Source organism: Muscardinus avellanarius (assembly GCF_963383645.1).
Source record: "Muscardinus avellanarius genome assembly, chromosome: 2".
NCBI classification, from domain to species: Eukaryota; Metazoa; Chordata; class Mammalia; order Rodentia; family Gliridae; genus Muscardinus; species Muscardinus avellanarius.
The window spans coordinates 171856446-171872534 of record NC_137787.1 but is presented as its reverse complement, the minus strand read 5'-3'; the positions used below and the strand labels follow the sequence as shown (position 1 = coordinate 171872534).

Below are 16089 nucleotides of genomic sequence, written 5' to 3'. Positions count from 1 at the left end.
CTCCCAAGCGCGGGGATTACAAGTGTGCGCCACCATGCCCAGCTCCATAGGAAATTTAGAACTGATTTTTCTTATTCTGAGAATGACATTGGTATTTTGATAGGGATTGAACTGACTTGTAGTCCATTTTTTATAGAATGGCCATTTTGATAAAATTCATTTTGCCAATCTAAGAACTTGGGAGATCTTTAAATTCTCTAAGACCTTTTTCAATTTCTTTCTTTATTGTATAATAATTTTCATTGTAGAGGTCTCTGACCTCCTTGGTTAGATTTATTTCTGGGTATTTTATTGGTTTTGAGGTTTTTGTGAATGGAATTGTTTTCTGGATTTTTTTCTCAGTGGATTCAGAGTTGGTCTATAGAAAAGCTACTGATATTTTTAGATTGATTTTGTATCCCACTACTTTGTTGAACTTGCTCTAGAAGTCTTTTAGCTAACTTTTTGGGTCTTCCAAATATAGGATCATATCATCTGCAGATAGAGATAATTTAAGTTCTTCTTTTTCTATTTGAATTTCTTTGATATGTTTTTCTTGCCTTACCACTCTGGGAAGTGTCTTAAGTAATATATATATATATATATATATATATATATATATATATATATATATACATATATATATATATGCAGGCATCCTTGTCTTGTTCCTGATTTTAATGAGAATTCCAACAGTTTTTTCTAATTTAATATGATATTGTCTTTGGTTTATTGTATTGCCTTAATGATGTTTTAGATTGATTTTAAGTAAGTTCCCTCTATTCCAATTTTCTACAAGATCTTTAACATAAATGGGTACTTTTCAGCATTTATTATGACAAGCATATGGTTTTTGTTTTTAGTTTCATTTATTTAGTGAATGACATATATTGATTTGCATATGTTGAACCACCTTTGCATCCCTGAAATAACACCAACTTGGTCATGGTGTATAATTTTCTTGATATAGCTTTGAATGAATATTGCTAGCATTTTGTTTATAATTTTTGCATCTATGTTTATTCAGTACACTGGACTATCATATTCTTTTCCTGAGGGATCTTTATTTGGTTTTGGTATTAAGGCGATACTGGCCTCACAGAAGGAGTTTGGAAGGATTCCATCTCTTTCAATTTTGTGGAATAACTTGTGAAGTATTGGGTTTAGTTCTTCTGTAAAGGTTTTGTAGAATTCATCTGGGAATCTGTTTGATCCTGGAAGGCTTTTGATTGTTGTTTCTATCTCTTTGCTTCCAATTGGTTGGTTTAGGTTTTCTGTAGCTTTTTTTTTTTTTTTTTTGTACTGGGGATGGAACCCAGGGACCTTCTACCTCTGGGCTACACTCCCAAACCTATTTTATATTTTATTTAGAAACAGGGTCTCTTAAGCCAGCTAACGCTGGCTTCGAACCTGTGTAATCCTCCTGTCTCAGCCTCCCAAGCGTGGGGATTACAAGCGTGAGCCACCACGCCTGGCTTCTATAGCCTCATGAATCAATTTAGGTGGGTTGTTTGTGTATAGAAATCTGTTGATTTCTTCTATGTTTTCCAATTTATTGGCATATAATTTTTTGTGGTACTAGAAATGGAACCCAGGGGAATTGTACCTCCAAGAGACACCCCCCAGCCCTATTTTTTAAATAATCTTTTCATGAAAGATTAAAAAAAATCTTTTTTTGAAACAGAGTCTCACTGAGTTTTGAAGGACCTCACTAAGTAGCTGAGACTATAAACTGAGCTCCTCCAGTCTCAGCCTCCCAAATGCTGGGATTATAAACGTGTGCCACCACGCCTGCCTTCAACTCTTTTCCTATATTTGAGAATTCTCTGGGATTATTTATCTGAAGTGGCTTCTGATTCCCTTGGTTTGTGCTTCTAGACCTTCAATGCCTGTTTTCCATAGTTATTTCATATTATCCCATATTTCTTTGATGTTCTGATCATATTGCTGTATTGTCTTCTCTGTATTATTGCCAGTGTCATCAGTTTTGTATTAGCTGCCTTCCAAGAATGAGACTCTATTTTTATGTGGTCTAGTCTGCCAGAGGTGGTGGTTTTCTACTGAGGTCTTTAATTCAATTATCTCATTTCACTCAAAGCCTCCTTTTGGTTCTTACTTAGGGCCTCAGTTTCTCTATTCGTATATTATTTCATTAGCAGTGTGCTTTCTCTGATTGAATTTCTGAGGCCTTTGAGCATATTTAAAATCAAAATTCTAAAATCTTCTGGCATTTTCTACAGCTTACAATTGGTGATCTCCCATGTTGTTGTGAGACTGTTTCTTCATTGTCATTCATTCTCACATTCTCAGAATTCTTAGGTTTGTATATCTATTGTCTTTAGATCTTAATTCTCTTTTTGTGAGGGTCCTATGTCTATTTGTTAGGCCTTTTTAATAAAACCTATGCTAGGGATGTATATTTGCCTCAATGAATCTGTTTCATATAATCAGACCTTTGAGTTTGTCCTCTAGAACCTCTTTAAAAATATATAGTTCTTAGTGCAGGCAAACAGGAGTCTCTGATTGGCTATAGGCCACCATACTCTCCAGGTCCAGACTCAGCAGGGCCAGTCTATGCTATTTCATTCAGAGCCTGTGCTCTACTGGTTGTAATTTAATGTCCCACAGACACCACCACTGCTCTGCTGAGTGTGAACCTGTGAGACACTGTAGAGCACTGACCTCTGGCCTCTGTGACCACTGGGCCTAAGCTCAATAGGGCCAGAAGTCACTATGTTCTGAGTTCATGGCCGACTGGTTGAACTTTGATGTCCTAGGGACAGCCCCATTGATCTGCTGGTTGTGATCAAGTGCTAGTGGAGAAAGTGTTGTGTTCCCATTTTTTAGCTGTGATTACATGAAACCCTACTGGCCCCTTGCTTCCCTGCTTTCAGAGCCCAAGCTCTGGAAGGGAAAGGTTATACTGTTCTGAGCCAGAGGCTTTGATGGTTCAGTTATTTGATTCCAGGGATACCACTGCTGCTAGGAGCATCTGTGATCGTTTTATATTTATTGGGCTCTAACCTTGTCGCTTGTGGCACCCAAACACTGCCAGGCACGATTTTATAGCCTTCTGAGCCTGCAGCATCCTTGTCTGAGTTAGTTCACCCCCAAAACACCACTATTAGTGGTCCTATAGTAATTGCTGGAGACCCTGAAGAGGTGTGGCATGCTTCTAACCCTAGGTCCCACCAACTTGGGTGTCCTTACGGATCGTCTGCTAATTCATGCTTCTGTTGTGTCAACAATAGTCCTTGCCTCCACCTCCACAGGGAGGATTTGCCAACTCATAGACTCCATGGGTCTATTCATTGCCACACAAGTCCCTGTAGCCACGTGCAGTCTCCCACTTGGATGCTCTGTAAACTCAAACTTTTGATCAGTACTGCTCAGGCCTCTAAAAGAAGGGATAAGTTCAGCTGCAGCCACATGAGTTTTCTGGATGGTTTTGCTGGTTGGTCTGTAGATTCACAGTGTTCTTGATGAGGCAGGATGTAGCCACTGGGTTCCCTGCAAAAAGGCCTGTCATTTCTCAGTCCAGGTTTAGCTATAGCCACAGGAGTTCACTGGGCAGTTTGGATGGGTGGTCTGGGGAGTCACTGTCTTGAGCTATCCAAGCTCAAGAGAAGAATGTGACTGCATTTTATAATGGTTTTCTGCAATCACTGTCTGAGCAAGATTCTGCTTCTTCTTTGCTGAAGTTAGTCTCTTAGAGTGCTGGTCCTGGCAGCTGCCCACCCTAGCACTGGCTTGCCAAGATGGTGCCGCCTCCACTTTCTTCTCATCAGATGAAACATGTGGGGCTCTTTTCAGTCTTCTGCACTCCATGTTGGATCCAGTTTCACCACATTTCTACTGTCTTTATTCTCTTGAGTTCTGATTGCTTTTCTTCTCTTTCCAAGAAACAGTCTTCCCACTGGTTGAGTTTTGAGTCTTCAAGCAACTGAAACCTGCTGTCTTCCTATATTACACCACCTGTATTCTTTCACATAGGACCTTTTTGTATAGAACAGGTGAACTGGCTTGTAATCAATCAAATGACTGGTTTCCCCAAGAGATGCTAACTGGTGGTGGTAAGAATGGAAACCAACAGAGACCAATCTTCATGATTTTCTCCCAATATGCTTATCTCTGGGTCAAGTCGCACACTGCTACCCTGTAGGGGTAGAGAGAGTATAATGCTTGAGGAAGGAGAGGCAGCAGGAGATATGACCCTGAGCAGCCACAGATATGCATTTAATTAAATGAGCATGACTGGGAAAAATGCAACACACCAGTATAGATCCACGCTGGTGTTAACCTGTGCCATTTTTCCCAGAGTCCTATATAAAGAACAAAGCTATTGAATAAAGCACTGTTGTTCTCTTGATGGCCACTCCATGTGCTTTCTTCAGTCTGGGGATATCACCATTGAAGCCTCCCCTGCAGCAACAGCTGGCCTTTGACAGATGGATTCATTTAACTATGGCAAATGTATTATACTAATGTTGGGTACTAACAAGTGTGTTTAGATTTAGCCTTTTTAATAGACATATAGTATCTCATTGTTGTTCTAAGTTGCATTATCCTTATGACAAATGTTTTGAGCACCTTTCATATATGTATTTGTTATCTAGATGTTTTCTCTGGTAAAGTATCTGTTCAGATACTTTGTTTTTAATTAAATTTTTTGGATTTATTTTATTGTTGAGTTTTAAGAATTATTTGTATATGCCAGAGACATGTTCCAGACAAGTAATATGAAGAGATTTTCTTCCAGTCTGTGGCTTACCTTTTCATCCTCTAAACAGTGTATATTTTAATAAATTTCAACATACTAATTTTTTCTTGTATACATTATGCTTTTAGTTCCACATATAAAAACTCTTCACCAAACTTAAGAAAGTTTTGAATTTTCTTCCATTTTCTAGAAGTTTAATAGATTTGCATTTTTTACTTTTAGGTATTGTTCCATTTTGGTTAAATCTTTGAATCTTTGTGAAATGTGAAAAGTAAAAATAAGTTAGCTCTACTTGTTTCAATATGATTTAAATCAGTTCATTAAATCAGTGATATCCATTAATATTTAATGACACAAATCTAAGTGGTATAAAGGAATTATAAGTAAATTATCAAAAGAAAAATTGCAACACATTTAGAGATCTTAATTAGCCTTTTATTTGTGATTTTAAATGGAAGAATAGCACATTCTATAAAACAGAATGAATGTTCCCATGAGCTGAGCAGAGGAGGTTGGCATTACAGACAGAAAAGAGCTGAGAAAGCAGAAACTGAGAACAAAAAGTGAACTGGTTGTTTCAAAGTTTCTTTGTAAAGGTTAAAGCAGGAAGGCCCTTCTTTCTAATCATGTTGTCTAAAACTGGTCTGTTCAGGGATTTGACTATTATCCCTCCTCTGGTTTCTCAGAAGTTCAAATAAAGAACTTAGTTTCAGCTTGGTGGTATGGACCCTGGGCAGAAACAATTCCATTTGGTTTGGTCTGCTGGGCCCAGGGCAGAAGCTCAGTTCAAAACATTGCCCTCCTAGGAATTTTACCTATACAACCTCCACTTAATAATACATATTTTTAATGATCAGTTATAAAACTAGCATGACCTGTCTCTTGCCTACTTCTTCAACATCTATCTTCCTATTTGCTAATTCCAGCCTCCTAACAGACTTCCTTCCTTTTCTTTTATTCTTATTCAAAATTTTTTTCCTTTAATGGTGCATAGCAATTAATAATCACATTGAAATATGGAATGATAGGCATATACATGCATATATTTCATGGAGTATCATCTCTTCTGGTCCCACCCTTCTCCTTCCCCTTAAATGTACATAGCATTACTTAAATGGTTACCTTCTTCAGGTCTTTATCCGCTCTCCTCCTTCCCCTGAACACCCTCCATACTTTATTGGAGTCTTTTCTCCTCTATCCTGAAGTTACCCTTACACACTTTCTATTCCTGAATCACACCAAAACTATACTGAATTTAGGGCCTAGACACTTCTCTGTAGATTTGAAATCCAATTTGCCTCTAGGCGCTTGAAAAACCCTAAAGATCTATTTTCACTTGGGAAAGGAAGTCAAATTAACAAATTGTAACAGTTGAGAAAAGCACACCAAGATCCGGATGTTTCTTTCCATCAGATACATTATTCATCTTGCAACAGGGAAGAGGAGGTGAGAAATGTGAAATTCCTGCTTTACTGCTTAATGTTTCTAAAAAGGAAAGTGATCTGAACCTGTGCGCCTCACATGAGATAAGATCACACACCATCCCTTGCTTCCACTCCATCATGGGTGGGTCACACCTCCCAGTCCTGCCTAAGTCACTGTGCTCCCTCACACCCACCAGGGCTGGGGTTCTTAGCCTACACGGGCAGTGTCATTCTGGGGTAACTTGCCTTTGGCACAGAATTGAAATCAGTCTCAGTCATTTATGAACATTATTTTTCATGGACAATAGAGAAACCTTAAAAATCTTTTGACTAATCTCTGTCTCCTAGCATTCTAATTTCCATCTGATTATGTTTAAAAGAAGCAAGATTAGGTTTAGCCCAGAAAATCGTCAGATGTCACCCAAATCTAAGACATCTCTTCTAAGAAAACGTTCCTTCATGTTGGTTCCTTACCATCATTTCGATCCATTTAAATATCTCATCCTCATCTTACCACAGTATTTTTATTTTTTGTATTTTGTATTTTTTTATTTTATTATTATTATTATTTTTTTTTTTTTGGTGGTACTGGGGTTCCTGGAAGCCCTTCTACCTCCGGGCTACACTCCCAGACCTATTTTTACATTTTTATTTGGAAACAGGGTCTCCTAAGCCAGCGCGCACAGCTGGCTTCGAACCTGCGCGATCCTCCTGTCTCTGCCTCCCAAGCGCGGGGATTACAAGCGTGCGCCACCACGCCCGGCAATTTTTTGTATTTTTAAAATTTTTGTGGTACTAGGGATGGAGCCCAGGAACATTCTACCACCGAGCTACACCCTCAGCCCTATTTTTTTTATTCCTTATTTTGAAACAGAGTCTTACTGAATTGCAAAGTAGCTGAGGCTGGCCTCGAACCACAATCCTCCTGTCTCAGACTCCTGAATGCTGGGGTTACAGGCATGAGTCACCACGCCTGGCTTACCACAGTATTTTTAAAAGTATCCCATTTGCACAGTCACTGTGTTTAGTTTCCTGTAAGGTCTTAATGATTTCAGAATTATTGCATTAGTATTTTTGCTTTTCAACCTGTCCCTCTCCTGCCCTCTCCTCATTAGAATGTAAGTTCCAGGAGGGCAAGAGTTTTTGCTGTTTTATTCATCACTAGGACCTGCACTGTAAGTTCTCAAAGAAAACAATGTAAGTTACTGAATAGCAGGATGAATAAATGCATGAATGATGACAGCTTGTTAGCCATGCCTCTTTTCTTCTACAGAGCCAAGAATAACCAGATATTTAACATACTAATGAGTAGGATATATCAAAGAAAATGAAGAGGCCAGTGAAGTTAAAAGAGCCTTCCAGATGGCATTTAAAAACTGATAAATGGTGTTCGCCTTCCTGTAACAGGGAGGAAACTTAAATCATCACCTAAAATGTACAATGGAATATTTTAGTAATATCTCTCAGAAACCATTCTTCTCAAATGGCAGGACAAAGATCCAGTAAATAGGTATCAGGATGGCTTTCAACATTTGTCTTATAAGGAACTCCAATGAAAGTCTCAAATACACACAAAACATTCAGTAACCTTCAGGCACCGAGCAGAAGATAGTATATAAAAATAGGGTGGGCAGCAGGAATGCTCATATTCATGTAGTGCTTGAGCTGGTGAGTACATTAGAACCAATATTCTAAACCCCACTTTTTATTTTTTGGTACTGGGGATTGAACTCACTGGCATTTTATCTCCTAACTTCATCCCAGCCCTTCTTTAATTATTTTATTATTTTTTATTTTGAAACAGGGTCTTTCTAACTTGGTGAGGTTCTTGCTAACTTGCTAAGATTGGCCTTGAACCTGTGATCCTTCTCTCTTAGCCTCCCAAGAACTGGACTTTCAGGCATGTGCATCACTCTGTGCTTAAACTCCACTTTTTTTAATTTTTGGAAACAGGGTCTCTTAAGCCAGCACGTCTGGCTTCGAACATGCAGGATCCTCCTGTCTCTGCCTCCCAGTTGCGGGATTACAAGCGTGCGCCACCACTCCCGGCTAAACTCCACATTTTAAACAAAAGATAATGAGCATAGGAGGGAAAGTAGCCTACCCAAGATGAGAGTATTTATGGGTCCCTCTGGAATCTGCTGACTACTACGGAATAGGTGGAATTCTAAAATTTATTTACACTGTATCAAAATAACAATTCCATATTATTTTTTAAAATCACTATCGTTGTTATTTTGCCAGTCAGTTGTATTGATAGAGCTCTGAATTAAGCTGAGCAGGAAAATGTTCCAAACATGCCAATGTTTAAAACACTCACTATTGTCTACCATAGTAAACAAGTCAGAGTGTGCCGACAGGGATAGCTGGGCCCTCTCATCGCTCACAATTTGCTGAGAGATTGCAATCAAACAATTAAGGATATGCAGATTACTTCTTGAATAAATTCTTATTTCTTGGCCTTATTGTAAAGTTTCATGCTATTTTAACAAATTCTTCTCTGAAATTGTTCTATTTCTTTTTTCTTTCTTCAAAAAACATTGTCAAGATGGAACTAGTATTTCTTTTTTTGGAGGCACTTTTCAATTAGTAATAGAATTCAGGACCTGGTAGTCCTAGGGCAACTGTCTCAAGGAAAAGTATGACAATCAAAACACAATTAATTGATTGTGAAATGTGAGATCGTCTAAATTGTGTCAGGAGTCTATCACCCCTGCAGTGAGAATGAACTCACAGAATGAGTGGTCTTGATGAATCAGAGGCCCTTCTCTCTCTGCTCTGTATTTATTCCACTTTTAATAACAGCTTTTTGTTTGATTTAATACATTATTGTAGAGGGAAGCATCCATAAAACAGCAAGAGTGAAAAAATGTGTTCCCTTTAAATTTTTACACATTTAAAATGACACTCAGATGATTTTTAATTACTACAAAAGCATTGAGATGTTAATATACTTCATAGAAAAGGCAAGGCTGCTATTTCATCCATCCTTTTCTGCAGTGAATTTCAACTCTAAGAAAATTATTTCTTTTGATGCACTCTGATAGCATGTAATAAAAGAACAATAAAACATATGGCTCAATTACCACTGCTTCTCATCAGGCATGAATTAATGAATATCAAATTATTATTAATTGTTTTTTCTGGCTCACGCTCCATAGGACAATTATACATTGCTGTATTTTAATAATCTCTTTGTGTTTAACCCTTTGTGGAACAGTCCCTATACGTGAAAGAGGCATAAGATTATTACACCAGAGAATAATTCTTTAAATTTATCACCATTTGCGTTATATGTAATCATCTTTTAATCCCCCTAGTTCATGTCAGTTTCTCTCAACTGCTTAAAATCTCCCTAGACTTCCACTCCTACCTCAATATCTATTCCTTCAAGGAACAGTTTCTATGTGTTTATGAAATTGTTTATAAATTCAAACCTAGCATGGTGGTGCATGCCTGTAATCCCAGTACTTGGGAATCTGAGACAGGAGGATTATAGATTCAAGGTCAGTCTGCAAGTTACCAAGACTTTCCATAACTTAGAAAGACCCTGTTTCAAAATAAAAAAAAATATAGAAAGGATCAAAAGTATAGCTCAGACATAGAATGCCCCTGGGTTCAATCCCCAGTATCAAAAAGATTTTATAGGTTCAATTTCTCAATGTTAATAAAATAATAACTTCTCATATAAATATCAAGTTTTTAATTCCTTCAGCAAATGCTCTTTAAAAATAAAAGCCATAGCCATGATGGCACACACCTATAATCCCGTACTTGGGAGGCTGAAACAGGAGGATTGTGGTTTGAGGACAGCCTTAGCAATTTAGTGAAACCCTGTTTCAAAAATAAAAATAGATAAATAAATAGAGCGGGGTATGGTGGCACACACTTGTAATCCTAGCATATGAGAGGCTGAGACAGGAAGATCGATGTTTGTGGATGGCCTCAGTTACTTAGTGAGGTCCTTCCCAACTCAGTGAGACCCTGTTTCAAAAATAAAAAATAAAAAAATAGGGTTAGGCATATAGCTCGGTGGTAGAGTGCCCCTGGGTTCCATTACTAGTACTGCAAAAATAATAAATGAATAAATAAATAAATAAATAAATAAATAAATAAATAATAAAATTGGTCTGGGAGTATAGCCCAGAGGAAGAATGCTCTTGGGTTCAATCCCCAGTACCACAGTAAATAAATAAATAAATAAATAAATAAACAAACAAATAAGTAAATGCCATAAAAATTAAGCCGTTAAAAAATTAAGCTGACTAATCAAGTAAATGAAAATCAAAACAAAATAAAGATTCTATCTCACTTAATTTAGAATGGCAGTTATCAAGAATAAAAACAATATGGTGAGCCCAGTGCAGTGGTGTACATCTATAATCCCAGTACTTGGTGGGCCAATATGGTGGGGTTGAGGTCAGCTTGTGCAATTTAGTGAGACACTGTTTCAAAATAAAAAAAAATAAAATAAAAGATGCTGGGGCTGGAGCTCAGAGGTAGAATTTCTCTGGGTTCAATCCTGAACAAAAGCAAGTGAGCTAGAGAGAGGAAAGATGTCGGCGAGGTTGTGAGACAAAAGGAACAGTATGCATTGGTAGTGGGGCTGTAAGTTAGTACAACAAACTACGGTGATCAATACAGAGGTTCCTCAAAAGACTAGGAATGGAACCACCATTTGACTCGCGTTACCATTCCTCAGAATCCTTCCAAAACAGAACAGAGTTACATACGTATATCCATGTTCATAGCAGCACAATTTGCAATAGCCAAGCTATGGAAACAACATGTGCCTGTCAGCAGTCGAATGAATAAGGTAAATGTGGTTTATACACATGATGGGGTTTTACTCAGCCATAAAGAACTAGATTATGTCATGAGCCAGGCAGGGTGGCGCAGGCTTGTAATCCCAGTACTTGGGAGGCCAAGAAGAGGGTCACATGTTTGCAGCCAGCCTTAGCTACTTAGTGAGGCCCTCTGCCACTTAATGAGACCCTGTTTCAAAATAAAGAATAAAAAATAGGGCTGGAGTATAGCTCTAAAGTAGAATGCTTTTAGGTTCAATTCCCAGTATGGCAAAATTAAAAAAAAAAGTCAGGTGCAGGAAAATGGATGGAACTAGAGAATACGTGCTAAGTGAGATCAGCCAGACCCAGAAAATCAAGGGCTACATGTTTTATCTCATATGTGGAGGGTAAAGAGAAAACAAGAAATGAAAGGGACCTCATAAAGCCGGGTGTGGCAGTGCACACTTGTAATCCCACTCCTTGGGAGGCTGAGACAGGAGGATTGCAGGTTCCTCCTGTGACAACGAGGCCCTCTACACTTTAGTAAGGCCCTATTTCAAAATACAGAATAAAAAATAGGGTTAGGGGTAGACATGAGTTCAACCCCCAGTACCACAAAACCAAACAAAAATAAACAAAAATAAACGTACCTCATAAAAATAAGGAGAAGAGACCTAGCATAATAGCAGAGGAGCGGCAGGTGACGGAGGAGGGGAGGGGAGAGGAGGTTTGGGGAAGAAAAGCAACCAAATAATGCTGTGTGCATATGTGAATGTGTCACTGTGAATCTCACGATAACGTACAATTACAATAAGTCAGTGCATTTAACAAAATAAGTTAACCAGCATAGCACAGGATATAATAAACTATGTTCAGTATTATAGACAAAACTCAGTGTTACAGGATAATATTTATAGATACTCCACAAAAAGATTCTGTGAAACTGATAGTTCATTTTATTTTCATAAGAATTCTGTAATGTAAAGTGCTACATAATATGAATATAGGCAACATGTCTTTGTGATCCATAACCATTATTTATCATAGATTATTGGTATACCCAGATTTTGAAATAACATGCAATGAAAATTTAATAAGTTCTAATATGTTCATTATACATGTCATATGATTTAACCTGTTACCTATAAATCTATTTCTTTCTTTTTAAAAGTACAGCCTATAAAAACTATTTCTGTGATAAACCAAAGGATGACACTAAAATAAAATTTTTATATGTCCTGCTTAGTTCAGTGAGCTTAACAAATACATACACTGATGTGTTTTATTTATTTATTTATTATTTTTTGTGGTACTGGGGTTCCTGGAAGCTCTTCTACCTCTGGGCTACACTCCCAGACCTATTTTATACTTTTTTATTTTTGGAAACGGTCTCTTAGCCAGCGCGGCTGACTTTGAACCTGTGTGATCCTCCTGTTTCCGCCTCCCAAGCGCGGGGATTACAAGTGTGTGCCACCACGCCTGGCGCACTGATGTGTTTTAAAGAGAAAACTCAAACTTATTTTACAATCAGAAAACTGAGAGAGCAGAGAAGGACCTTAAATACCATTTTGTCCAATGCCCTTCATGTTGCAAATAATGTCACAGAGATGTGGAAAGCTTAAGTGATTTCCTGAGGTTCATACAACGTTTTATGTTGAGATCTTTGTACCAAACTTTATGAGAAAATTTCTATCAGAATGTCTTTTGCAGAAAAAGGAAGCATATCTTGCTTCCTTTAGCATATTTGTCAAGATATTGATAATGCCTATGAATCCAAATTCTTATGGGAATATAGTTAAAGACTGAGAAATTCAATTACAATGAAAACCATGATGCAGAGCTGAAATATGAAGCAAAGACAGGCCTGGCCACAGCTGAGAGGGCTCACGGCCACCAGATGTGTTATTCCTTTGACATCGGTAACTAATACCATGTGAATTTTTTATCACCAAATCTAGCCAGATACCAGATGTTTATTTTTATGTATATGACCTTACTGAAGGTTATTGGATTATTTATACAATAGCAGAATTGTTAAATTTATACAGATATTAATCTTCAGTATAAATGCCTTTGTAGACTGCTTATTCTTATAACTTGTAACTTTTAATTCCTTAATGCATGCCTTTCATCTTGATTTCCATGTATCAGCATTACTGAATCCACTTTGCTGAAAAATTAAGGGAAAAAAAAGATATTTAAATTCAGTACAAACATAAGCCCACAACTAAAATGTAAAAAACAATCCTTCATCCAGAGGATGGTCTTGGATTAAACATTCCACTTTTCTTCCTGTTCCTAAACTCATCACTAGCTTTTGGTCATATATGATGTACCAGATCCCAGTTTTGTGTACTTATGGGGTGGCTGAGAGTCATATGTTGACAACTTATGTGTACTATAAAAAATGCAATGCCAGTGGAATGCACATAGGCTAGGAGGACACAGACAGTGGACACAAAAACTTCCCAGTCTCTGGGTAACCACACATCCTTCGGAAGACTGAAAATTTTAGAGCTCCCACCATCCACATAGAGACCTATGATACCGTATTGGATCATGGTGAGGCTGCTAAATTAGAAAGAAAAGTGAAAGTCAGAGCTGTCTTGGAAAAATAGAAAATAGAAGGCAAAGTATGAATATAATTATGTTTATTCTTGTAATTGATTCTGAAGCCTGATGGAACGTGGGTTTCTGAATATTTTTCAGAGCATTAACCAGATGTAGCCTCCCAGTAGCTCATTAGACTCACATATTTGTCATTAAGTTCCATACTTTGGATTCCATGTAGGAATCCCAAATGTTCCTCTTTGATTCACTAAGTCAACAAGATATCAGAAAATAAGGCCCTTCATGATAGTTTCCTTTGTTGTACAGAAGCTCTTCAGTGTAATGCAATCTATTGTATTGATTCGTCTTTTAGTTTCTTGTGCCTTTGGGGTCTTGTTAAGAAGGTTTTCATCTGTGCCTATGTGTTGCAGTGTTGAACCTATGCCCTCTTCAGGGAGCCTCAAGGTCTCTGGTATAATTTCTAAGTCTTTGATCCATCTTGAATTGACTCTTGTGCAGGGTGAGAAAGTGGGATTAATTTCCATTTTTCTGCATATGGTTAACCAGTTTTGCCAACAACATTTGTTGAACAGGCTTTATTCCAGTGTAGAGTTTTGGCCCCTTTGTCAAAAATTAATTGACTGTAAGTGTGTGGTTTTGTTTCTGAGTTTTCTATTCTGCTCCATTGATCAATATATCTGTTTTTGTGCCAGTACCATGCTGTTTTTATTCCTATGGCTTTGTAGTATAGTTTAAAGTCAGGTATTTTAATTCCTCCTGCTTCGTTTTTGTTGCTGAGAACTACTTTGGCTATTCTGGATTTTTCATTGTTCCAAATGAATTTAAGGACTGATTTTTCTATGTCTGTGAGGAATGATCTTGGTAATTTAATGGGCATTGCGTTGAATATGTACATCACTTTTGGAAGTATGACCATTTTGATATTTATTCTGCCTATCCATGCAAGAACCTTAACCGAGAGCCAACAGAATTGGAAAAGATTTTTGCCAACTACTCCTCTGATAGAGGACTGATATCTAGAATATACAGAGAACTCATGAAACTCAGCACTTAGAAAACAAATAACCCAATCATAAAATGGGCACATGAACTAAATAGACACTTCACAAGGGAAGAAATTCAAATGGACAATAAATGCATAAAAAATGTTCAACACCATTAGCAATCAGAGAGATGCAAATCAAAACAACCCTGAGATTCCACCTAACTCCAATTAGGACAATCATTCAAAACACAAACAACAACAAATTCTGGTGAGAATGTGGAGAAGTGGGAACTCTACGACATTGTTGGTGGGATTGCAAATTAGTACAACCACTTTGGAAAACAGTATGGAGGGTCCTCAGAAGAGTGGGAATGAACTTACCATATGATCGAGCAATACCACTCCTGTACCACCCAAAAGAAAGGAAAGCAAGCTACCAAACTAATGCGTGCATATCTATGTTCATAGCTGCACAATTCACCACTGCCAAACTATGGAACCAGCCAATGTATACATCAACAGATGAAGGGATTACAAAACTGTGAGATATGTACACAATGGAATTTTACTCAGCCATAAAGAAAAACACAATTACGTCATTTACACAAAATGGATGGAACTGGAGGACATTATGCTAAGTGAGATTAGTCAGTCACAAAAAATAAGAAATCGGATGCTCTCCCTAATATGCAAAAGCTAGGGAGAAAATGAGTCATAGGAGGAACTCTAGATGAAAAAGGAGATTCTATAGATGAGCAAATAAGGCAACCTAACTGAGGGAATGGGAGGCTGGAAGAGGGAAAATCTCTAATGCACATGATGTACTTTGACAAACACATCAATATCAATCACTAAGCCAAACATGGGAAGGAGGAAGGGGGTGGGAATGGGGTAGGAATTGGGTAAGGGCTAATTGGATGATATGAGCATGTATGTCTCCACCATCTTGTATCCCATTAAGATGTATGAATATAATGCACCAATAAAAGAAATTTTTAAAAGAAAATAAGGCCGTTCATACAGTGCTGTTGACCTTCCATTCAATATTTATTTGGTTAACTTTCTACTTGCTATTTAATCTAAAAATAAAATGTAGATATTGGCTTTGAAATATCAACCCTATCTCATAGGACTTAATTTTGCTAATTTATCATGTACTGTGCATATCTTTGTTGTTGTTGCTTTTGTTTTTGTTTATTTGTTTGTACTGGGATTCCTGGAAGGCCTTTTACCTCCGGGCTACACTCCCAGACCTATTTTTATATTTTTTAAATTTGGAAACAGGGTCACTTAAGCCAGCGCGGCTGGCTTCGAACCTGCGCGATTCTCTTGTCTCCGCTTCCCGAGCGCAGGGATTATAAGCATGCGCCATCATGCCTGGCTTGTGCCTATCTTTTAAGTCAGCTTTTAAACATTTCATGCTTAGGCTGGGCGTGGTGGTACACACTTGTAATCCCCGCACTTGGGAGGCAGAGACAGGAAGATCGCGCAGGTTCGAAGCCAACCGCGCGCACTGGCTTGGGAGACCCTGTTTCCAAATAAAAAAATGTAAAAATAGGTCTGGGAGTGTAGCCCGGAGGTAGAAGGGCTTCCAGGAACCCCAGTACCACAAAAAAAAAAAAA

At 37.8% G+C, this 16089-nt stretch overlaps 1 protein-coding gene across 1 annotated transcript in view; it reads right to left on the bottom strand.

The window, feature by feature from the left end:
- Window positions 1-4104: 4104 nt before the first annotated feature.
- The window catches only part of SCEL (sciellin), a gene marked incomplete at both ends in the record, with an annotated part of 113163 nt that continues 101178 nt past the window's right edge, over window positions 4105-16089 (bottom strand). The window contains one exon of the mRNA XM_080689489.1: window positions 4105-4193. Within this exon, the coding sequence (XP_080545615.1) occupies window positions 4105-4193 (89 nt within the window). The remainder of the gene's footprint in view (window positions 4194-16089) is intronic.